Source organism: Amblyomma mixtum, chromosome 2, assembly GCF_055824585.1.
Source record: "Amblyomma mixtum isolate Tamu chromosome 2, ASM5582458v1, whole genome shotgun sequence".
Taxonomy (NCBI): Eukaryota; Metazoa; Arthropoda; class Arachnida; order Ixodida; family Ixodidae; genus Amblyomma; species Amblyomma mixtum.
The window spans coordinates 320,256,614-320,284,292 of NC_143013.1; the positions used below are offsets into that span (position 1 = coordinate 320,256,614).

Sequence of the window (27,679 nt, forward strand, 5' to 3'; positions counted from 1 at the left end):
AAACGCGGACACACCTGCCGACACGGCTGCTAACGACAGTATGAGGCATTAAAGGCTTTCGCCTTAAAACTATATCGACAATAACCATTAATGCGCATCAGCACACAAGGAGTAGCTGCAGGGGACACGAAAAAAATGCTCCTGCACACTGCCAAAAAAAAAGTGCCAAAAAGTGAGAACAACCTGCGAATTCATAGTTTACTCATTTTATAACTAATAACACTAAGCATGTGTGTATACAACTTCATTTTTCCAAACACAGCTGCCAGTCAGCGCTGAACTGCATGTTTTATTTTGCCTTTAGGTTGCTTATTTAAGCTGAAAGTACTACCTCGCGACCCAGTCAGGTGGCACGGTTACCAGCGGATAAAGCATTCACCTCTCTTCATGACATACTTCAGGCCACTTGATTACGTTTACGGGACGCATGCTCGCGTCCCGTAAACTTTTGATCGCGACAGCACACAAGCTGCCAGCTGTTCGACTAAAGTTCGCTTTGCCGGGTAAAATGCGAGCCGAAACTCTCTATTTATTTCAGCACATCCACACAAGTTGAGGTAGTCTGTGAACATTTTTCAACAACGGTTTCACCTGTTGTACATTGCTGCGGCTGCTAAGTAAAATTAATTTCGCCTGAATGATTTTTTTTTTCGGCAAAACTAGGCAGCAAGTGACAAAAACAGCGCGTTTACCTTGATGCTCACAAGTGAAGGTGCTGGATTCAAGAATGGGGAATTAAATTTTTTGCTTGCAGACTGCTGAAGAATTGACGACTTGCGCATGTTCTCTGAGCCAGCAATGGTTTGCTATCAAATTACAAGTAACTGAACGTAACCAACAGCAGCAAGGACTGCAGTTGCCTGTTATTTCGTGAACTGATTTAGCATAGTTAAAAAGAGCTGAAACCCAAACGGAATAAACAAGAATCAACCAAACCGCGCTCACTGCTCCTTGATTTCCTTTGTTTGCTGCTATTGGTTCTGATACCTGCTACTACGCCAAATTCATCCACGTTACGCAAAATTCACATCAAATAACATTAACAAAAATTAAGCTCCATAAGCTGTGTAAATGACGCTTTATTTGAGAGATTTGTTTGTAAACCAAGTTTAGCTAATATTATTACACATCAAAATACGAAAACGAAACCTGCAAAGATGAAGAAAAACTGCCATCGAGCCAAAGCCAGTCAGAAAAGAAGGCAACAGTAGTCAAATCAAAATTCTGGTCAAATCAGATGTGGACGTTGTGTGAACTCAGTTTCAGCAGTTTCAGTCAGCTTGTTCCTTACCACTGAGTGCTGTGGTACTCTGCCATCGCAGTGTTTCGCCACTTGGCAGTTCCCGAAGACTACTTCCTTATTTCTGCTTAGTATGTAGCGCTGCTTTGGCGAAAACAGTTCGTCTCAATGCGTCAGTGAAATGGGCAACACCAACGCGACCCAATGTGAGTCTTATCTTTATTCTTTCCGGTCGACGGCTGAGGTTTCCTGATTTACGTTCTCTGACTGCGTAGCTCCCTGGTCACGAAAAATTCGCGGAGTTGCCGCAGTTTCTTTAAGTGCATCGTAGCGGTTCGATCTACATGACCTGAATTGACCCAAAGCGGACTTTGACCGGCCGATAATGTCGGGGGAACGTGCGGGGAACTACCCCTCCTGGTGCAACACGGAACTGGGAGCTCTAAATATGACGGCTGCGCTTGGTTCTTGGAAAAAAAGAAAAACACGTCGTGTAGCTGGGATGCACCGCGTTTTGTGAAACTGGATCTGTTTGGTGTCGTGTTTTGTGCCGTGGGGCGTTTTTTTTTTTTAGCTTTATCTCTTCGGCATGTCGCGATTTTTTGGCGCGCTTGCGTTACGAACGCTGGTGTAACGGTCGCGGCGCAGATTTCTTCCACTGCTCATGTTTCGTGGCGTTGAAGGCGCTCAGGCATGTGTCCGTCTACCTGATATAGCTTTGGTTTCCTGCCGCAAGCCTTTCGTTGCTGCTAGTCTTCCTTTCGTTTTCTTTTTGCAGTTTCTCGTGTGACGATATCGATTTGCTGTCCCATACATCTGTTCGTAGAGAGATTATTTTGAGCTAATTCCTTGTGTTTAGTCCTTCCTTTCCTGACATGTTGCGCTGGTGTCCGACTTGACATGTGCTTTCGCAAACAAACTGCATTTGTTTTTCGCTCTCAAGTTTGGCATGCGCGCTTGGCTGCTCAGGCTGTTCGGTAGCCGTCGACGTGTCAGGAGAGCACTGAGGCACGGCCTGCGCCGGTGTTCCTGCAGTTTAGTGTCGCCGGTCATTGCTTGTGGATAGCTTTGCCCTGCAGGTGCCTTAAGTGCGCTAAAACCTGAACAAGTGCAAGGTTATGTGTACTGGGAATATCGGTAAGCGGAGAAGGTTCGGAGGGGTTGATTTTCAAGGCCGTGCTTAACGATATTATCTGCACTCCGATTAGAAATTGAGCTGTACAGACGGCTGGGAACTGATAATGGCCAGGATGAGGTGTGTACTAAATACAGACTGTGTATGTTGTCAGTGCAGCCATGGGCTGTCACCTGGCTCAACTGGCAGATTGCGGGTGCCCTGCTGGCGAACCAAAATTTAATATGGTGTGATGATGCACATTAATTTGTGCTTAATAAACTTTTTCTACCATATCTCCCAGTTGTACTCATTCGAAGCCTGTGCTCCAAGCAAAATACTCATGCCTTCATCAACTGTGATAACAGCCTCTTGCGTGAGGCTAGCAGTGTGTTGAAATAAACAAATTTAGCTTTCTGTGTGCTAGATGAGAGCTACGGTTTTTAAAAAAAAAACCTTAATGCAAGTGAAGTCACAAATAGCTAGCTGCTGTGATATAATTGGCTTGACCCGCCACAGTGGCTTAGTGATTATGGTGCTCTGCTGCTGACCCGAAAGATGCGGGTTCTATTTTGGCCACAGTGGTCGTATTTTGATGGAGGCGAAATGCTAGAGGCCCGTGTACTGTGTGATGTTAGTACATGTTAAAGAACCCAGGTAGCAGAAATTATCCGGAGCCCTCCTCTGCAGCGTCCCCACAACCTGAGTCGGTTTGGGAAGTTAAACGCCATAAGCCTAAACCACTCCACTGATGCTATTGTTCATCAATCTTGTTCAGGCACACTTAACCAATTTTGTTGGGTCCCAGAAGTTCTATATTCATATATGTAAACTCTTGCTTGTGACAGTAAACAGAGTTAATTTGTGCCCATCCTACATCTTGTCTAGCTTTCAGAGGCTCCATGAATGCTGAGTGTTTGAAGTGGTTTGGGATGCACAAAAGAAGTCAATGTTTTTTTTCATGACTGTATCTAGCGTTGCATTAAAAATGTTTTCATTCTATTTCCAAAGGCTTGAGCATTGTCTTCTTGAAAGGACCAATGATGTGAAAGTTATTGGTCCCTTAGTATGCCTGGATCTGGAGGAGCTGATCAGATGGAAATGAAGTGAGCTTCACTGTCAGTATCGAAACTTTGTTCTTCCTAAAGTTGTGTTGAAGAAACTACAGCCTAGCCGGAATAATGGAACTCTGATATTTCTAATTATTTTCTGTATCAAACACATTAATCATCCCCTTGAAAATACTGTGCAAAGGTGCAGGAATGTCGCGTTGTATGTCGAACTACAGTTTCGCCAGCCGTTCGATACATCAAACTGCTCACAAGCGCCAGGACTCCTCTGTGCAACATTATGCAAGCTTGCCAGGGATTAAGCCCGTAAAGACTAATATTTATGGGTAAACATGCCCTTTCCAGAGTGGCTGCTTCATTTTGCTCCCTCTGTTTTCCTTCTGGGCCCATCTGGTGCTTTCTTGGGCATTTTCTGACCTACACTCTTGCTGCTAAAGCAGCGTCAGGAGCGGCTTCGATGCGAAGCAAATTAGACCTAGCAACGCTAAGCACATGGTGAGCTTCCAGGTCGCCAGCAGGCTGCACGCTTCTGCTGGAAGCACGTTGCAAGGTTGGGTGCAAGATATTCTGGCTTCAAGGTTACGGACAAGCTTATCTACTGCCATTTTTTATATATTGGTTTATCAATAGATCAAACTGTTTCGCGACTCCCATCAGGTTCCGTATATCCAGGTTCCTCTTAACTATTGGAGGTGAACTGGTGCTGCATATAGAAGCACTGCTACATAAAAAGGACACTGCGAGAGCTTCATGAGCAATGGCAATCTTCGTGGCATGTGGCAGTGCCTAGCTAGCGGCTGCATGCTTGTCCTTGTTGGCCACACGGGCTAGACTGACCGTTGTATTTTTTTTTTTCTTGGATGGTGTGCACAGTGTCACAGAGCCCTCTGGGAACAGCGGGGGCGACGTCCTTCAGCAGCGGGCAGCCCATGGGCTTCCACGAAGTACACGGCGAGAACGTGCGCCTGGAACAAGGGGGCAAGGTGGCACATCGGGCCGAGAGCTTCTGCAAGGCCATCGTGTTCAGCTCTCGGCCCGTGCAGGTCAACGAAAGGGTCGTGCTGCGAATCACTGAACTCTCCAATGGCTGGAGTGGTGCTCTGAGGTGACTGCTTGCCTCGTAAAAGGGGAACTGAAACCATTTTTCCTCATTGCTGCTGTCTCTTTGTTCGTGGTGCCTTTCCTCTCACCATTGGTGCATTTGTGTAATTCTAAGTGGCCAAGGGAATGGGCCTCCCAGGGACGATTAGATGGACTGCAACTTGTGAAGCCAATTATATAGATCCATGGAAGTGTCAGTGCTAGAGTGTCATCCTCCTGTGTAGACTTCAAATAGGGCACTCCTTCCTGAGGCACAGGTTTTTGGTAACTGATGACGACACACATGCCTGTAAATATTGCGGTGAACCACTTTGTACTCCACACACTCAATAAAGCGTACACATCTAGAAGACGAAAGACAACAGTATTTTTGTGGTTTATACTTGAAAAATATTTCACTTCATGCCTTGCTTCTCTTTCATGAAGGTTCTTTGATTATTTACGTTCCAAATTTTATGTTCCACAGGATATTCATTTAATGAAAAAAAAATATGAATCTTAAATCCACCACCTAACTTGGAGCAAGATCGCCTAAGTAACTGGTGTGCCCTAAAACAGTTATGTCACCATTTTTGGAAGGCACAGATGCAGGCTTGATGTGTACTGTGCAAACTTGGACAGCAGTTTCCTCTCGTATCGTGTGGTAAAACTGGCCACAGATGTCATTTCATTTTGCAGCAGACTGAAAATGTCAACTTAATGCAGCAAAGTAGCGGGAAAGGGTGAAGGATCGGCACGCTCCAACTCCAATGCTTGCAGTTGGAGTTGTAACAGTTAGGTTTTTCTAGTCTGGTTCCACTGTCATTAATTAACTGTCACACATGATTGCCATACATTGCTGTCTATTAGTTAACCCCCAACTCTAAGTCCTCACTGACTGAAAAAAAGTTTACTCCAAATAAAGCCAGTGTGTACCTCTGCATCCCGCCTTTCGCAGGATAACATTGTGGCGGGCACAACTTAAAAGGAAAAGCACATAACGATCCAATCGCAAGGCTAGCAGTTGAAAGCAAATGGAGATCAAAGGCGATAACTGCGCTCATCCTGCCTTCTGTACTTGCATGCGGGTAGCTGACTAGCAGCAAACTGAACTGCCGACGGTCCTCTTAATTTCGGACTCCAGCACAACATGTGTGCTCTGAAGGTTACCACAAGTTACTGCTCATCAGGGAACACACCCACTGGCGTGAACGAGCTGGGTAAATGGCACACGATTCTAATTTTTGTAGTGGAAGCAATGTGCACACAAATGAATTTTTTTTTTCCGCATCCTACTAGGAATGGCCAGTGGCACAAAGCATGTACTATCCGCAGCTCATCTGGAACTACCATAGACTTGGCAGATAGATAGACTCTGCGTATAGGGTGTCCCCCTAAACTTCAGATGGCCATTTTCGGAAAAAACGTATTGACATTACACATTCAGTCTGAAACGTCATTCTCCCCTAATGACATTCACTGCCGTATATTACTGAGTTTGATGAATTCATTTGCATTAGAGTTTGAACTGAAGGCTTACTTTCAAGCCCAGGTCAGGAGTGGATACAAACACACAATGATAATCCGCATGCCATTGAATAAAAGGTTTTTTTTATCGCTCTCACAATAGCTATAGCATAAAGTTGTCTGTATTGCAGACTGTCTGAGAGAGCCAATCTCGGCAGCAGCACAAAGGTACCATCGGATGAGTAGGTAATGTTTGGGTGATGATAAACATTTATTGAGTGAAGAGCCCCCCTAACTGGGAGGGGCCATCAGTTCGGGGCTGAACCAGCTGTTGTCGGTTGGAGGTTGAACCAGCACAACCTCCTGATGCTCAGGTTGTGGGCTTGAGATTTTTGAGACGGCCTGCTTGCTTTGGAAACCCATGTAGTGAGATATAGTGTGGGGTGCTCCTCGCATAACTGGTATGTGCAATGGTTAACACTTGGTTATCACACCAAGGGCATATTCACTCGGGTGAGTCTCGGTGGTCGCAGAACCATTTTTTGTTGCTTAGGTATGGTTCCGGAGCACTAGGAATGCAGAGAGGAAGCTTAACGAACTGGCTTAAATCTGCTGCACAACCTTCATGACTCACCAGTGTGTCCACCTTCTTTAGACTAAAGAGGAATCTGAACGTGTCCTTTAACCGCAGGAACTCGATCTACACGTTCCGAGCATCCTTAGAAACTTCAAATTGTTGTCCTGTGTGGCTGATTTCCCGAATTCATTTTCTTTTTTCTTTTCCTGGGTGACATGTTGTTTTCTTCTGCCTCTTTGTGCAGGCTGGGCTTCACAGCTCATGACCCTGTCACCTTGCAGGGCACCCTGCCCAAGTATGCTTGCCCGGACTTGACCAACAGGCCTGGGAACTGGGCTAAAGCATTGGGTGAAAGGTACGGTGGCTCCTGCGCATGACACGTTATCATGCAGTCTCTCACTAGCTGGGAAAGGCTGAGTATAAGAACAAAGTCGAGGGTAGGGCAGTCTCGTCTGGCCGGGGCGATAAGTTGGAAAAACACTGATGCCGAGCAGCAAAGAAAAAAGGAAGAATGATGTTTCAGCTCAATACAAAGTAAGAGACCCAAACAGTATGAGTGTGCATCTGTCACTTTCATCTTCTCCAGCGCTGCAGTTTTTTTTTTTTTCATGAACTATGTACCAATGATCCCAGCAAGACTCTTCACAATCTAGGAACAAGGTTCTCATGTTGAGAGCTAAAATGTCGTCATTCTTCCTTTTTTAAACAACGTTGGTCAGCGTCACTGTTTTTCGAATATGGAAACACCAAAAACAGTGCACTAGTTATTACAGCAATCTGTAAAATGCTTGAGCAACTTCTCAAGGAATGGTTGGCAGTTAGATGTAGAAGGCAGTGCAGAGTCCAGTAATTCGGACTTGCACCAAATTTAGGACACGAGGCACCGTCATGCTCCTGATAGGAACATGTACGTTTTTGCGACCAATATTTGTTACTCAGTCAAGTCCAAAAGTTTGATTTTTTGGACTGAACTGCTGTGACCTGCAGAATTGAGATTTTTAACCTAACATTTACTATATTGTATATCTCTGTGCCGCCATGAAAGGTGCCATCATAAATGCGAACGGATTCATTTGGTCAGATTGGCTTGGTTAGACCTTCAGCTTTTGTGGTTGCCACTCGAGTTGATGGTACGCCCTTCCTTCATTTCATTTCATTTTTATTTCCTTCGAGGTGGCCTGTGAAGATAAGCACACTAAGAAAGCACAAACCTGGACGTGCAGTGATAACAAGACAGCGGCTCAGATAACTGAGATTGTGAATTGTTTGTTTTTCTTTTTGGTTGGCGTTCATTCTTTAAGTTCTAGGACACCACAACCAGTGTTGTGGAAGGAGCTAACGCCTCCCCCCCCCCCCCCCCCCCCCCCAGGTTCTCTGTCTCTGTCTGAGAAGTGAACGCTATCCTCACTTCCTTGCATCATGCTAGCGTAGAATTGGCTTATGGCATGGTTTGCGATGTGACGGGTGTGTGGCGGCTTCATACTTTTGGTATCAGTTACGTGGGGTGTGGTGTCGAGAAGTGCCAACAGATATATTGAAAGCATGACACCAGCATGCAAGTTCCTGCTATAAGTAAAATGACTGTTTCTTGTAGGTTTCAGTATTTTTTTTTAAGTAAAAATGATTGCATTTACAATTTTATGCAAAACATGAGACCAAAGCTATATTAATTAGCTGTTTAGGTATATAAGTTACAAATTGCGCGTTGCAATAGAAAATATTTGAAACATAAAATTTTAGAAAAAAATTGTAAAGACATGCTTGTCTAAAAAAAATCTTTAAAATTTTCTGAAATGTGCGAAAATGTTGGGAACTTTATTGGTCGCTATCTGTGAAAGAATCAGGTTTGTCTTGAATAGTATTCTTGCTGCAGAACAATAACTGGGAACCCTATATTTGGGCAGCGGAGCATGGGCACATGCTTCCCAGGCTGGTTTTTGTCGTTGTCGACATCAGAACTGAATCCCAACGAAACAGCAATACCTTCGGACTAGCTGCTGCCTGTTTCGTCGATATAATGAGCTCGGGTCGTCGATAAAATCACTCTCATATTTGCGACATTTTGAAGCATGTGTCGCATATTTGGAGGCTGCTAAGCAACTTTGTTGGGCGTGTTTGAAAATGCTGCCTTGCGAAAAAAACATCAGAAGCAAAACATTGCTGCGTACTACAAGCCAGATGATCACGCAGTGTGCACGTAAGAACACAGAAGTCTCCGAAGTCGAGCGGCGAAGTGATCGTTAGCGGACAGTGAGTGCTGTACTGTGTCTTCAAAGCTTTGCAGTGCATTTTTAAAAAAAATGCGGGAAAAGAGAATACTACATCTAAAACAAGACTTCATCTCTACGACTACAAGCCAGACAAGCGGCGTTCCGTAAGCAGCGCGCAAGATTCCGAAATCTGTACGTGAAGTCATCCTGCTAACGGGGCTCAGTGGGCATGGTAGGGAAAGAGTTAATATCTCTGGCAAGCAGAATGTGGGCAGTTGTGCAATTCGTTATTTTTCAAGCCAATGTTTTTCATAGCAAAGTTATTTTTATATTTTTTTATCGAGCCCTGCTGAGTTTACCGTTTCATGACATGAGCCACCACAAATGAGTTGAGGGCTTTTATGGCAAAGATGAGTTTGAATTTATTATGAGGTCGACTGAATGTGTTCGAGCAGCAGGAGATGGATGGCAAATGAGGACGAATGCATTGGGCTCATGATCGAGAGCACAGGTGGTTAGTGACCTCGAACAGCACGGCGCACAAATTGCTTGGAAACAGTACTTTCCAGTTACACAGAATGGTGATGTGTGATGAGCCGAAGTGGAGGCAAAGTAATGCCATGTGTAACAGCCTCTGTCTTGCACAACACATTCCACAGGTGTGGACAGAGAGGTATGGCCAAGTTTCAGACATTGTTGATTATTTGTGGAGCCTTTGCTGGATAATGGGGCTCCTGGCCTACAAATGTTTTTCCCAGTGGAATCCAGTGTTGGAGGGGTGGGGGGATTTCTTCTTCCATTTTGTTGTTTTTGTGTTCATTGTGCTAGTAAATAGTAAAGCGCTTCGAAGCCACCATTTTTTTATTGTTTATTTGTTGTGCACATGTATGCATGCAAGTGTTGCTTTCAGCAATTTTTTCTCTTCTCCCAGGTATGCCACAGAGGGAACCCTGCTTCACTACTATGTGAACAACATGGGCGAGGTATTCTTTGGCATCAACGGTGAAGAGAAGGGGCTCTTCCTGAATGGCGTGGACACCAGGGGACCCCTGTGGGCCCTCATCGACATCTATGGCAACACCACAGCCATCAAGATGGTTGGTGAGTAAGCCAGCAGCTTCGCTCTCTTCAAGACGGCGCTTGAAGGCAGTTGTGCCCATTGCAAGAAAAGAAAATTTAGGGAAACCTGAGCAACCTTGGCTGTGGAACTGAAAACATGCATTGGCAAGGTCGCACACTTCAACAGCTTGGAGCACGAGAGTGCTCGTGGGTTGACTCGTGGGAAGGGCCAGTCAAGTTATCAGGCAACACAGTGTCATTGAGTCATTTAAGATGCAAATTGATGACAGACTCAACATTTCAACCACCTTCTTCACTGACAGCATGGCAGCACAGCGCATAGATGAGTACGGGCACAGCCATTATGATCCATATGTATCAGCAGCGCGAATACCACACAGGAAGAAGGAGAAGAAGGTAAAGAGCGCTTCTTTACCTTTTAGATGTCTTCTCCTTCTTCTTCCTGTGTGGTGTTCGCGCTGCTGATACATATGGATCGCAACCAACTAGCCCGACAGATGGTGTTATTCAAGCCATTATGAACCTTATTACGAGAATGATGTCTTGGTGTTTGCTCTGCCACATTGTAGCAGACCTTTTACCCGAGATACACCCCCTCCGAGATGGAACTTTGCCATAGGCAAAATGAAAATCTTGGAGACGGGGGTTCTTTCAGTAAAGACAATTGGGTGTTGCAGTTGGAATTGAGGAATTGACCATTTCGTTTTCTTTCTTGAAAATCAGACCAGTGATAGTGGTGCCACATTTTTTTGTTGCTCGGTGACGAGACTGTACAAAATGTCCACGTGGTGTGCAAACTTGGCTTTTGGGGAACCGAACCATTTTTCTTGTTCTTTAGTCGCAGTAGTGATGTCGTTATGTCGCATATCTGCCAGGGCATGGGCCGCAAGTTGCAGTGTGTAAACGGATTTACAACGCGCTTGTCTCTTTTCCTTCTTGCAGAAGACGAGCAGTTATTGAACAACCGCAATGAAATCATTCGCAATGGTGAGTTTCAGGTGGTCTTCATTTTCCCGTACTTTCAAGGTTTCTATTATTTTTGTTGTTGTTGTTTCTGAACCTTGTGAATACGTAGCTTTCTTTGGGATGTTGCGGCCTCTCCATCAGTTCTGTTTTTGTAGCTGTAGGCTTTGGTATGGCTGATGTGACGAGAGAAAGAGAGATAACGCAGAGATGATTGCTCAGGTGTCGACTTTTCGTGCAGGCTTTGGATCATATTTGTTTAATTCTAAAGCAATCATCATTCGAGGTAAAGCTGTATTTTGATGCCATCTGAAGGGGGGATGAGAGTCTTAAAAAATTGATTTTTATTTCTCTGCCGAACTTGTTGAAACTTCGCATGCAGGTGTATCCCAATTAGGCCATTTCTTGCAGGCCTTTATGATAATTTTTCAGTTAAGGGGGATGAGGGTCTTGAAACTTACCTTTTTATTTGTGGCTAGAATCTCCCGAAATTTTGCACACAGATGCGTTTTTCGCTTCTGTTTCCGAAATTGTAATCATAATTATCTTAAATTCTAGAGTGTACTTAAGTCATTTCTTTCCCAACTTTAATGAACTTTCTCATTGCTTTTTGTTGCTTTTAATTACATGAATTGATAGCCAGAGAATTCCCATAGCCAATTACATTCTTACATTTTTTGTTTAGGCCACTTATAAATAGCAATTTACAATTAGCTGAACGAATTGCAGTGTCAAACACTGCAACCTTTTACTCTCGACATAGTATATCAGGATGAAATTCCTTTAGAGAAAAACAAAGAATGTCACTGGGTATGGCAACTCTCTGGCCATCTGTTGTCATGGTAATTAATACCTACTCCCCCATTATTCTGCCACCGTACGCTATGAACGCAGCTGAAGTAGGAATTGGCACAAGAGTCATTATTCGTGGTCGCTGGCAGGTGCAGGAAGCTTCGCCCCCCTGTACTCGTCCCAGTTTAATAAAGCCCTTCCTCTGAGTCTGTTCTAACCGGTGCTGCCTTCTTTGTGGGGTCTCTCACTACAGTGGGAAGTTTTTCAAGTCATTGGCTTGCTTTGCAGTTGCAGTGCCTTTCAAATGCTCAAATTATGAGAAACAAATGTTTTAGTTTCATCTGCGGTGTCTCCTAAGCCAAGCTTTTTTTGTTGCGAAAGCAACACTACGCGAGTCGCCGAGCCATTTCGCGCAGCTGAGAAAAGGCCATACTGCGCATGCACGAGGAGCAGTGACGTCGCACGGCGCACAGCTGGTGCGCCGCTGCCGCGCGCTCTCTATCCCCTCTCTCTCTCTCTCTCCTCGTTCCTTTCACAATCCTCCAGGTTTGACCAGAGCTAAACCACTGCCAATTTTTGTGTACAGAGTGTAGATGTGCGGCATGGTTAAGAACCTTGGCCGAGCTTTCCATTGCCAAGGTTCTTCTGCCTGCTCTATGGGTTTGCCAGAGGCCTCGCTGATGTCTCTCTGCAGTTTCCATCACGTCTCCAGGCATGGAGGACCTAATTCGACAGATGGAAGGATTGAGCAGCCCACGAGACTCACCTTGGCAAGCTGTACCAGGGCCTGAGGTAATTCGAGTTTTACGCAGTCATTTCATTGACCTCATTGATGCCAGAGCTGCGCAGGCATGCAAGACAACATCAGGCATTCGATCATTCCACACTGAGGACAGGGAAGGGAGTGCCAGTTTCTGGCTGCGAAAGAAAAAGTTTTTGTGCTCCTTGTGTAGATGACCGGGGTGAGCCAAAAACGGCAGTTCAGTGATTCACATCATTTTGTTTGCCTTTGCACAAGAGTGCTTCCTTCCTTTTTTTGCAACCGGAGCTTTTCCTATGATGACAGTGTCACGCACAGGCATATTGTCTGTGCACAAGGCTAAAAGTTTAGAAAGACGCTGAGAACAACTCAGTGCAATTCTTGTTCTTACTTATAATGAGGCAAGACGAGGCAAGGCGCCTCATTATACGCAAGCCACCGTAGGGTGCATATCGCTGGATATGATGCCAATTTCGGCTCTAGTCGCTAGGCCTAATGGCAAAGGCCAACACCAACGGAGCGCTTGCTTCGGCCGTTTCTCGAATTTTCTCGAAAATGTTGGGCAAAATTAAAATATTGGTTGGCGTCTGTTTTCTCTCAACTATCGGTTCTTATTGTTTCGCCATTTTCGTGTTCTTGTTACGGGCCCATCGTACTGCGGGCGCGCGAAGTTCCCACAGTGGTGTGTTCGCTTTCCTGTTTAGAGTTTGTCCCAACCTGTGCGTTCATCGGCGACATGCCGAGGGCAGCACAGCCAGGCCAAGCTTGTGAAAGCAGTCGCCGCCCGTCTTCCGTGCCTGTATCGCGCAGCGAAATATAGTCATGAGGAGCTTTAGAATGTGTGCAATACAACTGGCCGCTTCCTCCTGCATATTGGTAATAAGTTTGTGACTTTTTTCGGTGAAATTTGACTTTCTGGTCTGCCTGATTTTTTGGTCGTTTTCGCGGTCCCCAGAGGGTCCAAAAAATCGATCATTGACTGTAATGAGAGCAAATTTTTAACGGAGTTATGAGTCAGTGAAGTTGGCTACTGCAAAAGTTGTGAAATGCCTCTCTGAAATAATGTTTTATGCTCTGCTAGATGTGTAAGGGCTTACACAGTTGCCATTTTCATTTGTTTTAATTTTATTGCGTGATTTTTTCTTTTTTCACTGGCCTCGTGCAGACCATGTGCATTTCCGCCTCCCTTTTCAGTAGTTCTTTCGGGCGCTGCTAGTACATGTGAATAGATAGTATTAATCAATTCCGGTTGTGCAGGCAATGGACAGTTCAGAGTGCCTAGAAGGCCCCCCCAGGCAGCCAGCTCCCCCACCTCGCCACCCAACCACCGTGCATGCCGCTGTGACCCCACTGAACCCCTGGTTCCGGATACCGTTCCACAGCGTGCTGGGCCCCAACGTGAGGCTAGACCCCACAAGGTGAGCAGCCACCCTTTGAGGTCCCTTGCCGGCGTGGTCAATTTCATCTGGTCTGGCGTCGTAATGGAAATGAAGAACTTCACTCACTGACCATACGGCTTCTGAACAAGGAACCCATATGGGCTCCAAAATTTCACTTCCTTCTTCTTGGGCTAAGATTGTGGAAAGGAACCATTATGGGCTCTGAAACATTTCGCATTCCAGGCTTTTGCATTTCCAGGCAACGAAGCTGAGACAGGCATTCCACTGGGTTTCTTACTTTCAGCACCGAAATAACCAGTTTAAAATTTGCCACCAAATGTTGGAACTGTTGCATATAAATGGCCGCTGTCACCCAAACGTGGCATTTTATCATGGATCTGCTTTGCATTTTTCCCTTGAAGAAACAGGAACTTGATTATGGTCCTGTGCTCTTCCGCATTGAATGTCTAGGGTGATGCTGCCATGTTAACTGTGCAGCAAGAAAAAATCATGATAGTTGACTGTCTGTATTCAGTGGTGCAAGAATTAAGTGCACCATACAGTTTACAGCCTCCAAGCTTGATGTTTTCTTGGCAAGGCACAATACTTATCTGCACCCCCTTGTACCTGTCGCAGTAACCCACCGCGGTGGTTCAGTGGTTACGGCGCTCGGCTGCTGACCCGAAAGACGTCAGAAAGGGGAGGGGGGGTCAGTTTAGATTTTTCGAATCTAAGCACCCCCTCTCACTTTGGGCATCGCGATCGTGAAAAAAAGGGGGTGCTTAGAATCGAGTAAATACAGGCACACTTTAGCCAGTCGATAACCAGTGCGCCTAGCTTAATCTTTCCACCCATCAAGAAAACCGGGCGAGCCGCTGCCCCGCTGCTCACGGCAGCCTCAACAGCCATTTTATCTTGTTTGTTGAAGACTAGCCCTCTGCCGGCAAAAATGTGCTGCATTTGTGCTCCGAAAAAAAAAAAAAAAATATGACGATGAAGTTCAGACGTTAAAAAATATCACGCTTGATTTTCGATTATACGACATCCGGATTATACGACGGTTTCGCGCGGTCCCCTGAACGCCGTATAATCGAGGTTCCACTGTATGTCTACACACTTGCATTGGGCCTGGAAGTAGCGGGAATTGCCTCCACCATGCAGTGTCGGCTTGGTTGGGTGTCCACTTCACCTGGAGATCAAATTTGTGTTGCACAAAATTGATGCAGTCCTGGTGCAATGTCTTTGAAAGTTACCTGGGACCTTGCATTTGTGTCTGCAACAGTGTCATGCAGTGGGACTGTGATGTTTCTGCTGGGCCAGGTGGTAATGACAGTAAGCTTGCATTCTCTTTTTGTGGTCTGAGGCTCGGATGATGTTCTTTTCGCATGCAGGATGGCCTGCAGAAGTGCTCTGTGCTTGTGGTGTGAGCAGTGTTATACAATGTGACCTTTTTTCTCTCAATCCGCAGGTCGTTGGCCGAACGCTGTGACCTGAATGAACGACGGGCGTTTGCGTTCGTCTCGCGCACGCTGCTCGCCAACGAACGCCTCCAGGTGAAGGTGGTGGGCACGGACACTTCACTGTCAGGCTCGCTGGCCTTTGGCTTGACCACCTGTGACCCTGCCACCCTGGGGCAAGCAGCTGCCCAGCTGCCCAGCGACCTGGACGCCCTTCTCGACCGGCCCGAGTACTGGGTCTTTCAGAAGGACATCCCCTGTGCACTCAACGATGAGCTGGTGTTTGTCACGGCCGATGATGGTATGAGAAGATAAACCTTGTTAAACCTTGTTGTGACGTATAGTATTAGGAATTATTAGATATTGTACCTAAATGTTTTGGAACGAACGCATGCATAAATTTATATAGCGAACATGGTTTGCCTTGAAATGGATATAGTATATCGAACTGCCGAGCTGTACCTGCTCAGATGGCAGACAGCAGGCTTTGCCTCATTACACAGGTGATTGGCGATGGTGCAGCTAACGTTCACAGCACCGCATTTTCCAACAGTGTCGCAGAATATATAGCAGCAAGAACAACTAGAAGCCAGGCAGTCCGCACCCATTTGCACCTCTCGCACTTTTCAGTATTGTCCGAGAACCAGCGATGTGGTCGGTTGGAGCTTTCTGGCAGCCATCCTTTCTTTCCTCACATAGACTGTCATGGAGCAGAGGTGGTGAAAGCAGTGATAACTTTTGTCCTGGCGTCCGATTTTTTTTTACGCGACACTGCTTAATGCGAGGAAGCCATCCTAGCTGGCATTTGACTTGCTTTTGCCGGATGCTGTGGTGCTGTGTGGGGAAGACAACCTAGCTGGCGTTTGCTGCTTGATTTTTAGGGGCCTTCGGAATCGGCTTGAGTGGCTTCGAAACGGTGATAAAATTATAGAAATGGTCTCTCCCAGTTGCCATTCTTTCGTTGTCTAATTTTCGCTTCTGCAGCGCAAGTTTTTGGCAAAATTTTATATTGTGAATATCTGCTATATTGAACTATTTTAAGATTTTTTTTTACGTAGTTGCTGTAAAAAGGTTTCACTATCCCTTTTTTTATTTCTTCCTTGAGAGCACTACCCAACAGCTTCTCGATCACAGAACTATACTGTCTTTTCTGTTCACTTTCATTAGCTTGAACTTCAGTTATACCCCTGTGACACGGGCACTTTCGATCCTCATTGAGTCAATGCTCATCGAACTCAATGCAGATCGACGGTTGTCACACGGCCACTTTCAAGCGCAATCGAGCTCGATCCTGCTTGACTCGATGCCGGCCCCTCAAGAGTGCTTGAGGTTCCAAGCACAATAGAAAGCACTCTCGCTCTCACGAAGCTATAAATATAAACACTGGTTAACAAAACAAAACTACAACTGTTGTTGTTGTAATTGATTAAAATGCAAGACAGAACATTTTCAGGCACTATGCCTGCTTATATGCAAACATATTTATATGTAATCTCGGCACCACGCTCCAAGCTTCGCCGTCAGTGTAAACAACAAAGATGGCGTCCTCCTGCTCGTCGACGCGCACACTGTGGAGCGAGCGCGAGACAGCCACTCTCATCGACTGCTGGCTAGACCGCCTAGATAATTTGCGGCACCAGAAGAGAAACGCCGTAGTCTATGCAGAAATCGCGGAGGCGTTGCGGACCCTCGGGTTCCATCGCACAACAGCAGAGGCACAGAGGTGCGTCGCACGTCTGGCTACGGATTTGGCTGCCGCTGCCCCCGACTGCACAGTGTTGCCGGACATCACCTTGTTATGGCTGTTGGAGAAACATTTGGCGCCACCTAACACACATGAGGGAAACTTCTCAAGGAGCATTGAAAATGCCCGTGTAGCACCGGATGTTTCGAGCGTGCTCGAAAATCTCGATGCAGATCGAGTTCAATGAGCATCGAAAGTGTCCGTGTGACAGGGGTATTAAACTGCTTTGGGGCCCTGTTGTAGTTTGAATCAATAAGCTGTTACTGTATATCAGTTGATGGCATGGCATTAAGGGATTGGCGTGATAGTTTTTGAGTGTTTACCAGTTCTATATTGCAGCTAAACTTGGATGTAACGAATTTCGGTGTTACAAAACCTTCGATGTAACAAAGTACTGTGGTTTTCACAACTTCATGTCGATAGAACATCGTATATTTTTAGGTTTAGTATAAAGAAGCAAACTTTGCTGCATTTTTGTCGTGACAAAATTTCAAGAAGTGTCTTCTGGCAGGCTAATTGGTTGGTGCATTTCATCGATTTTCAAACTGTGCGAAATAACAAGGTTAGAGGAAGGATGACGCACACAGCGGAGAACACACAGGTATTTGCTGTGTGTGTGTGTCATCCTTCCTCTGTCCTCGTAATTTTGTGCAGCTTGAAAAAATGAGCCAAATTTCCCTGCTGGCTCAAAGCAAACTCGAGGAAGAATTGTACCGCGAGCTCAAGTGGCTGAGCAGAGCACATACGTAAGCTCACGCCCTAAAGTGAGTACTGCCCAGCTGACAGATGTAGAGCGCATAGATAGGTGGCAGTGCGATGACAGTGACTTAAGGGGGGGACACTGGTCTTATACCTATTTTCCTTATTTTTAGTCCACTCCTAATGAAACTGTACCATCTTGCTCAGTTTTTTATACTGATTTCAACAATGAAATTACCTTCCTAATAAATAAGTCAGTTTCCAAGATAATTCATTTTAATTAGTCATTCATTAGTACCTCGGTGCAAAAAAAACTGCTCAATAAAAAATCATTTTTAATCCATGACTACGTGGTATAGTGAGTAAAGAGTGCAATAATCAAAACCATTTTTTCATTTCACCCTCATTAGTAATTTTACAGCACTTGGAATATCAATGTCCAAGGTGTGAATGTAATGCATCAATAAACTTTGCTAAATTATAAATTTTTGAAATGCGATTGAACAAATCTGCTTCAATTATTGCACACACTGTGCCTTCAGCTTCCCTTAGCAAACAATATGACATCTCCATCTGTCCTAGATGCTGAGATATCGACATACTAAGACACATCCAGATGTCCAAAATTTTCATTGTTTTAAATTGTCTGCTCCTGCATAAATGCAGCCCACACGATGATCTGAATTTAACATTATGGTCAAAATGTTGATTTCTTGAAGGAAAAAATTGATACAGTTGGAAAATAATAGCTGTAGATTTCACAAATGTCATTTTCTGAAAATAGAATTTTTAGCCATTTTTTGGTCTCAAAGACCAGTGTCCCCCCTTAAAACACATTGCAGGGCTAGTTGATGATACATTTTCTTTTCTTGAAATTAAACAGTGTGTGCCTGTCCTGTGCCTGACTGTATTTACTGTCATAATGATCGCACTTTAAGTGCCTTCAAGGCTGTTCTAGTAACCGTGAGGCTGCGTAGGCAGTAGTCATAAGTAGCACATTTCTGTGGTCCTATGTGAATAAATGCTTCCACATGTGCCTTCTTTCCTGGAATACATCAGGTGTTCTTAGCCAAGTCAGTGGGTATACAGTTAACCTGGACATAACGAACCTCCATATAGTGAATTTTTCAATTATGACGAAGTTTCTGTATTCCTCAATGTCACCCCATTGAAGCACATGTATTTGAGACCTCCAGGTAACAAAGGTGTTGCTATGGTTGATTTTGGAATAACGAACTCGCTATGCCAACTACCTGCTGTTAGCTTGTGCTGAGTTAGGAAATTTGCCTGACAAGTTCCATGATGATAAAACACGAACTGATGTGAGAGGAACGTCTTCGATCAGTGACCGCAGTTTACCGTAAAAACCCGCATATAATACGAACCCGAATATAATATGAGGTGAAGTTTTAGAGACGCGACATGGAGAAAAAAAGTTTCACCCGCGTATAATACGAGTAACGCAAGCTCATAGAAGACATTTATTCAAATCGCATCCCACACTTCACTTCAATTACTTTCTTCTTCAGTAGATCTTTCTTCGGACATTTCATTGTCCGACAAATCATCCCAAATGTACTCATCTTCCGTGCCATCGAGGGCGTTCGAGATGCCGCACTTCTTAAGCCCGCTTCAGCCGCCCGGTTGGCGTCACTGCAGGCTCACCTGAGCGCATCCACTCTGCGTAGCACCGCTTGACTGCATCCTTGAACGGTTTGTTTACACAACCATCAAGTGGCCGCGAAAGCTTCGTCGCGTTCCGCTGCACGCGAAAAGGGCTTCTTTCTGTCGTGGCCATCCACGAATGCTTCCTTCGACGACACCAAACTGCCTCCCGGCCGCACCGTTGGCGATGTTCTGCGCAGCTAAAATCACTTTTCGCTTGAAAGTAGCCGAGTACTGTTTTCGAGACCCTGACATCGTGCTCCCCAAAACAATATCCACTTCGTGAAGCGTGCCTTACATACGAGCTCGTGCATTGTCAACAGGCACATGGCACACCGCGACTGCCCCGGCGCACCCAACGGATCAACAAAGAAACGACGTCGTGACGTCGTTTGTCGAGAGTAACGAAGCCAAGCCGTAGCCATGCGCCAATAGCAAAGCCAAGCCGTAGCCACGCCACAAAAACGAAACCAAAACTTCCAGCAACTTGGAAAATTTTTGTTCGGATCCGCAAATAGTACGAGGCGAAAATTTAGGACGCTAATTATGGGAAAAAAACCTCGTATTATACGCGGGTTTTTACGGTACTCAATACGCCGTGGTACAGTGCTGTCAGTGCATCTTCGGTGCTTTCGCTTATGGAACGTTGTGGCACTGAAACACTTCCTGCTCACAAGCAGTGGACAATAATAGGGTGTAGCAAAGAGGAAACGGCACGAACAGTGCGCGTCCATTGCTTGATTCTGGCACTGATAGCTCTTGCGCGTCAGGAGCGGATACGGCGGACCGTGCTGGGGACGCAAGGCATAGAGTCAGTTTCCTGGGGCAACAGCTACTGGCAGACTAAGGGAGGGAACACGCAGGAAGAGTCGCTCCGTGGCCGGTCCACAGCGGCGGTGTGACCGCGCGCGCTCTCCTCTAACTTGGCTGCAGTGCCCCCGCCTCTCCCACTCTCCCCGCCCAACTATTAGCGACACTGTGCGAGCCGCAGTCGCGCTGTCAGCGCAATCATGAAACGTTTCTCCGCGTTTGACTTCGAGTAACGAGCTTTTTCTCTGCACATTTTCAAGATGAATTCAAACCTGCATATTTTTTCTAATTTTAGTTTTCATCCTGCATTGTCTTTTCTGGTCTTCTCACAAAAACTGCATATAACGAAAACGTGGGTTTAACGAAAAATCGCTGAATTTTTTCAGTTTCGTTATGTCCAGGCATAACTGTATTTAGGCTGTTTTCAGCTGGAGCATACTGCTGCTTTGCACATGGTTTTTGTGTGGTCCCGTGAGGTGTGCGATGGTGAGGTTTCTGTGTATGTGTATTTTTAATAGCTCTTGCCTTCTCTTTTCAGGAAGAGTTCAGTGCTCTCAAAACAACGGCCCTTTCAAGACGTTAATGCATGTCGATGGTACGCAGCAGTTCTACGCCTTCTTTGACATTGCTGGCCGGGTGACAAAGCTCAAGCTTGTTGGTAGGTGCCTTTTCCTCTGTTCTCGCCTGCTTGGTTTATTTTGTCTGATGTGGTTTTGTTTCTGTGATGGAGTACTGCGTTCGAATCAATATTTTACATTCTGTATACGTATTTTTTGTCCTATAATTGCACCATGGGCAACAAGAAGAGGCTTGGTAGACAAAGCATGAATTCAGTTGTTTATGAGTATCCAGTTTTAACCCATATGTATATGCCTAGCGTCCTACATATAGGAGGCCGCTTATTCGCACAGTCACTCTAAAAGTTTCCGGTGTATATATTCTTGGGCAGGCTAGTTAAGGTTCAAGAGGCTCTAAACGTTAACTCTCGAAGAGTTGTGTTGTGTGCATTCATTTTTTGTACGTTGTGTGTGTTCATAAAGATCCGGCTCTCTTCTCGAGGCGCTATTTTTCAGATTCTACCATGTTGACTACATTGTGATTCTGCAAGAAAAACAGCATTTTTACGCACTGTCACTAGAAAACCACTGTACTTGATCAGAAATGCGATCCTAAAGTCAGTGTCAAATGTTTCGAATTTGCCTAGTATCCTTCATTGTAGGACGGCTCAGAAGTCTATGTGGAAAAAAATTTTTCTCTAAAAGAATGATTTTTAATTCTGATATTTTGTATAAAATTATTTTAACTTTTTTCATATTTTTTAAGTTTTGTCATATATGGGTTGAAGCAACTCTCCTTGTCATTTCTGCATCTTTGGGTATTTTTAGTGATGAATGCATTGCATGGAATTTGATTGCATTTTAATGTCTTTCCTTTTGTATGGCTTTTGGGAGGCTTCTCTCGCAATATGTTTGTAGTTGCATAGTACATAGTGTGCAAGCTCTCTTTAACTGGCTTGCTGTCTTGTTACTATCGTACGTCGTTATAGCTGGGTTAGTGTTCATGCATGGCTTCCACGGGTTCCACAGGCAGCATAAACATAGAGCAACCTCAGTTGTAGGGAAAGCTGCTAGCACATTGGAAAAATTCCATAGCCATTTCATATTTACGGGGCACTCCTTGTATTACTAGATAAATAGGGCCGATGCTTGTGTACTGCTTTACAGTTGAACCTTGTTGTAAGTTGTAACAAAGCAGAAATGTGTTGCACGCAATATTTGTTATTAAAGCAGGCCTGGAAATGGACTAATTTGCAATCTGGCTCATGCAGACAACACTCAAACTTCGTGTTAGAACGCAGTAATACAACAAATATGCGTTGGTATAAGCTGGCATAGCTTTACTTTTCACCCTGGTCAAGTTCAGTAACATGAAAGGTAAAGTGGCAAGGTGCTTCAGTCCGTAAGGAATGGTTTTGTCTGTAAGAATTTGCTGCACATTGGTCAGGATAGCCAAGCTTTATGGGGCTTGAGTAGGTACTATATTGCGCCTTGCAGTAATTTTGGAAAATAGGGTAAGTTACATGGTTCTCGCACTGCAGCCTAAAATCGTTCACGATTTTGAAATTATTTGCACATAATTATTTTGTTCAAGATGAGGCCCGCCGTACCATTTCTATTTGGAGGCATTTACTACGGGCGCTGCATAGTAAGGAAGGGACAAAAATGGCAAACATGGTTACAATGAACAATATACTTTTATTGGTCAAGCAACTAACCAATATAGAAGCTATACAAAAGTTCCTCTGGTAGAAATCTGCTGTGTTCATTGGTTTTAGAACCTTGGTCTGCATATCAGTGGGGCATGTAATGGTACAGTTTGTGTAGGTTATTTTGCAACCTTGATAGAAATGCTGAAGTTCTTATATTCCACTCGCTTGGAACTTTTGCATTGAACACATTGCCTTGAGGAGAACTTTTCTGTGAGCACTAATCTGTTCTAGCCTGCCTGTCTTCTGCTTGTTTTATAAATGGACTTCTTCCTGGTCTAATGGTACTTGAGAAGGATACAGAGAGGTCGTGCACACATGCACGCAAATGCAGGCAGAGATGTAGAGGCCATAGTATTCATCCGAAGCATGCTTGTTGCGGTATGCTGATGCTAAATAGATGCTTTGTTCACTTGAGTAAAACTTGAGTCTGCTTGCATTGACCATCCTGAGTGGTGAATGTAGACTTTTCTCTTTAAGACCCATCTACTGTCGGTCTACTCAGTGCAAGACATGCCTGTTTCGTGCCAGTTTGCTTTGTGCCTGAACTGTGGCCAGGCACAAGGCAAGGCACGTAAGAGTCGGCCCAATATCTGCAGGCACCAGGCGGGCTTCCCCCGTGACTGAGAGCGAGCAAGCCCCACCGGAGGTGCCCAGAGCTGAGAGCGAGAAGCATCCCGAGAAGCCAGCTGTTCCGACAGTCGGTGAGCACTCCCACTCTGCCGCCCTACTGGCTGTTGCGCTGTGAAAGACCGCACTCATTTTCAGCTATGGATCAAGGGAGGGCTGTGTGACCAGGCAGGGTTGGATAGGGTGCTCAAAGCACCTGGAGCACGTGCTTTTTTTTTTACGTTCAGAAAAGCAGGATGGGCCACCAAGCATATATGTTATAGTGTGTGCACACTCTTTACGCGGCCTCCTGGCAACAGCACGATAGTTAGCTGTGTATGACATTTCCTGTCGTCTATGTGCCAGCAGCCGGCCCAGTTTCTGTGGCACTTTCACCAGTGGTGCCATTGCTCCTCTTTGTGTGTGGTACCTCAGTGCCCGGAGTTGTCATCGGCAGCACCCTGCTTATATATCCACTGTGGGACAAAGGCAAGCAGTGCAGGGTGGCAGCACACCCTACCCTGGCAAACTGCCTTCTCATATCCTTCCCACCCATCTGTTGCCCCCCTCCATTGCAATACCACATGATCATTCAGACCTCTGAGGTTAACAAACTCTTGGTTGAATTATTTTGTGACGCTGCCAATGAATGCTGGTTGCTCATTTCAGGGCTGTTCAGTTCAGTGCGCTTGATTTAGTTCTGCTCATGAACGTAGCTGCAGCCATTGCAAGCCTCAGATTGGATCTGTTGTTCTCTTAGAGAGATTTGTTGCTCCTGGCACTTGGGTTTCAGGCTGCTGCCGCAGTGGCTCACTGGTTATGGCTCCTCATTCGAAAAAGACGCGGGGTCGGTCGGCCCGGCATCTCTCATAGCCAGAGTTTCTGGGGGACATTCGGCCGCTATAAATAACACTTAGGTTTCGCGCAGGAAACAAAGCTTCACAGTCTGTATGGTACAGTGTTCGTAGCCTCTTGGCTGTTAATCAGGCAAAAAATCATTCAGATCAAAAGTCCTGAGCAGGTTGCGAACCGGAATTTTTTGGGTTCGGTTTAGATTCACGTTCACGCCTTTCGCGTTCTGCTCCGGGTTCAGCTCTTGAGCGACATTCCCTTCAGGTTTAAATTGGTTCAGACTCGATCAAACCAGTTCAAACAGGTTCAGAACTGAAAAAAAAAATTCTGAGAGTAGGTGGGTTTTTATTAACCTTCTTATGTTGTTTACTTTCCTCTATTACATTGGTATACAAATTTTTAAAAATGCAATATTTGTATATTGCAAGATGTTTTCACTTTGCCCTCCTTAATTTACTACACGCAGCAAAAATATGGGAATTTACGGCAAGAGCCGTAAAATCATAAGTACTCAAATTTATTACAAATTGGCTATGTATATGCTAGAATCCATCTGATGAGGTCGAGGCGAAGGAGAGAAGCTGGTGGATTTTACATCTTGAAAACCCCTCCAGCTTCAGCAGTTTTGGAGACTCCGCCACGCTAGTAATAGGTCTCTCCTGAAGCCTGTGTCTGTCCGGAATTTCTCCTACAGAGTACTTATGTTGGGGTTCAGTTCAGTTCCAAAATGATGAAATAATATGGGTTCGGTTTGGTTCTGGTTCTGGGCAGAACTATGGGTTCGGTTCCGGTTTCGGGTTCAGGTTCGGTTCTGGTTCGATACCTTGGTCCTGAGCTAGCTTTCGGGGCTGTAGCAGACAGGCTTCCTCTCTTCATCTGCCTTATTTTTATTTTTTTTTTCTTTTCGACACAGAGGAGCCGGACACGGACTGCCGAATTTGCTTTGAGAAGTCAATCGAAAGTGTGCTTGTCAACTGTGGCCACTCGTTGACCTGCCACGACTGCGGATTGAAGATTCTGCAGAGCCGTGACCCCCAGTGCCCCATCTGCCGACAGCGCATAGTCAACGTCATCCGCATCTACAAGGCCTGAGTGGAAGGAAATCTGCTTGGCATCGAAAACTGCTCAGATATCTTTGAGCTTAGAGTCACGAAATCCGGGCAGGGGTGAGGAACAAGTGACTGCTTCCGGTGTGCTTGAGTGTGTGTCTGCTGTGTAAAGTGAATTAGGCTTAACTAATCAATTTGGCACTTCTTGTGCTCCGGTAGAAAGCCACAAGATTGGTTCTTGCGGGTTGGCTTTTGCAGTGTGTGCATTTGTCTAGCACAGAGGCTACATTTTTGGAGTATCACACTGGAAAATTGGAAAATCTGGAAGCTGCCATCATTACGGAGAGTAAATGTCTCTGAGCAAGCCAGACAGCCAATAGGTTTCTTGTCTGCTTGCAACTGCTGGTAACGTGGTCCATGCAGCAGTTGAGCAGTCTGTCGTAGGGGCAAAAAAAGTGGCACTAGTTTTTGTGTAGTAGTTACAGTTACTGTTGTCATTAATTCCTTCGCAGACAGGCATAGCAGGTATTGATTGTAAAGCTTGAAGGGAAACTCATTGCCTTGCTGAGTGGTGACTTTTCTAAGTGCTTTTAAAATATGGCCAGAGCCTGTTCCATAGTCATTAGCTTGCACTACTACTTTATGTCCAGCATTGCCTGTATGTTTTGAGTGTGTTTGTGTGCTGGATTGTTTTTGAGTTGCTTTTGTAGTCTTCAATCTGCAAAACTGCTTTTGGCTTTATATTTCTCTCTGTTCGTAGGACAGCTGCCACCTGCTAGTTTTTCCTTCCGCTTTGACTTTACAGCAAGTGCCACTAGGATGAACCAAGGTGTGGTCAACTGGCAGGAACAGTGGCTGTTTCATTTTTAAAGCCTTGTAAGAGGTGCACTTTCTACCACTGGTACCGTTTGGCAATAGCATGCTCTCAAGTGCACTTTATGCAAATGTTTGATTACTTCATCAGCTGAGCCTTGTGCGCCTAGACTCCTAGCAGAACCTAGCATCAAAGTGGGTGCTGCTTGTTTTGATGGACGTGTGTTTCAGTATGTGTGAGTTTCTCTCTGGCCGTCTTTGCGGCATCTTTGTACTGCTGGTGAAAACGATTGCAAACATGGCATGCACATGTTGCTGGCAAACCGTTTTTCAGGGCTGCATAGCACTACCGTGGTTGCATGCACATTGCGATGTAGGACAGGCAGAGACTACAGTTGTTCTCATTGCTCTGGGTTGTGCGGTTTTATCACGATGCTGCTGCCATATGCAATGTCTGGTATGAGAAGCATGTGCATGATAACACTACCGTTTGCTGAATGCAGTCCATGATATATATATATATATATAAAGCCCCTCTTCACTTGGCTTTGTGCATTATTGTGTTATTCCTGTAGCATACATGATCGCATCCGGTTTTTGCCTTTGTCTTGTTGGAACATATCTGAACATGAATGGTATGTAAAAATTTTTAATGAGTGCATGCAGGTTTTTAGGATGGTGGAAATTTGTTGCAGAGGTTTGCTTTCACATTTTTGTTATTAATAAACACTTCCTCTCACTTTAGGGTTGAGCAGCTATGTGCCAGTGTCCCAGTAGTAATCAGCCAAAATGCCTTTCTCCTGGGACTACCTCCCCCGCTTTCCGTTTTGTCAGTTTGAGAATGCCTTAGGGACGGTAGCAAGCACTAATTTGCACATTTGGGAAATGGGATGCCCAAATGGTTCTTCAGTCCCACTTAAACAATGTGGGTAAAAAATCGTAAAATTTGTATTTTTTTTTTTCATTTCACAGGGAAATTTAGTGCTCAAATGCATCATAGTATGATACAACTTTAAAAAAAAACAGCAGTTGCTAACACTGCGCCACGGTTCGCGGCGTCTACTCCGCTGGCCGATCGTAACAGTAAACGAAGTCAGTTTTTTAATGTTTCACTATCTGAAACAAGTCTGATATCAATGCTGTAGAGCTTATTGTTTTTTTTCTTGTGGTAAGCATCTTATTTAGGTATACAAGAAAAGTTTCAACAACAGGCTTCTTTTTCAACGTGAAGGAATTCTGTGCGGTTGTCCTGAATGTGGGCGGAGCTTCACTGCAGACTTAATTTGTATCCGACTATATAGTTTAGTATTTACAAAATAAAATAAAAAGTTTGCAGCTTGTACACTTTCGGTATTTTGGCAAAGTGGGCTCCACTCAAGCCTCATTGTCAAGCCTTTGCTTGCAGCTTCATCCAGTTTTTGTGACCCAGTCTTACTTTTTCGTTTGTGATATACGGAGTACGGTTTATGCGAAAGGCACTGAAATAAGACCCTTTTGCATCACGTTTCACGATTTCTTTGTTTGTTTATTTGAAAAGGGCTTAGTCTTTAAATAAACTGGGAGCAACTTTGCATTGCGTTCCTGGCATATAGTTGCAGACAACTAGCAGAACAGTTGCCTTGCTTCTGGATAATCCCCTGATTGTCTCGATGTGCTGGATGAGTTTGTGCATTTTACAGAGTTGAAGTTTTAGGAGAAACCTTCATGATGAATTATCACTTGGAAAAAAAAAAACTCTGCAATGATGTTTCAGCAAACCTGCAGTAACCTTCTGCTGCATTTCTACTAGCTGCAGAACTTCAGAAGAGTCTTGCTGCTGTTGGGAGCCTCCGTTGACTGTTTTGATTTGTCGAATGACTTCTTGCGAGCTCATTTTATGACTAGGGACTCACTCTCTGCATTGCTACCTTCACCGTTCATGCTGTCTTCATCTGGCACAAACACATATGGGCCTTTGATGATGGGTACAGTGTCCTGGTCTTT

The 27,679-nt window shown here is 45.0% G+C and overlaps 2 protein-coding genes across 3 annotated transcripts in view; one reads left to right on the forward strand and one right to left on the reverse strand.

The window, feature by feature from the left end:
* LOC149365145 (DNA repair and recombination protein RAD54B-like) overlaps positions 1 to 1,116 on the reverse strand; it is a 48,272-nt gene extending 47,156 nt beyond the window's left edge. For both annotated transcript variants that reach the window (XM_089575236.1, XM_089575235.1), the window contains exon 1: positions 693 to 1,116. In XM_089575236.1, coding sequence (XP_089431362.1) covers positions 693 to 782 — 90 coding nt within the window. In that variant the 5' untranslated portion in view covers positions 783 to 1,116. The remainder of the gene's footprint in view (positions 1 to 692) is intronic.
* A 94-nt stretch (positions 1,117 to 1,210) lies between these two features.
* Positions 1,211 to 27,201, forward strand: neur (E3 ubiquitin-protein ligase neur). The gene is made up of 11 exons (XM_089575237.1): positions 1,211 to 1,446; positions 4,298 to 4,529; positions 6,793 to 6,903; positions 9,690 to 9,859; positions 10,781 to 10,825; positions 12,288 to 12,385; positions 13,611 to 13,771; positions 15,201 to 15,490; positions 20,646 to 20,765; positions 22,973 to 23,077; positions 24,748 to 27,201. The coding sequence occupies exons 1-11, from the start codon at positions 1,422 to 1,424 to the stop codon at positions 24,924 to 24,926; spliced, it is 1,536 nt and encodes a 511-aa protein (XP_089431363.1). The 5' UTR covers positions 1,211 to 1,421; the 3' UTR covers positions 24,927 to 27,201.
* The last annotated feature ends 478 nt before the right edge of the window (positions 27,202 to 27,679 follow it).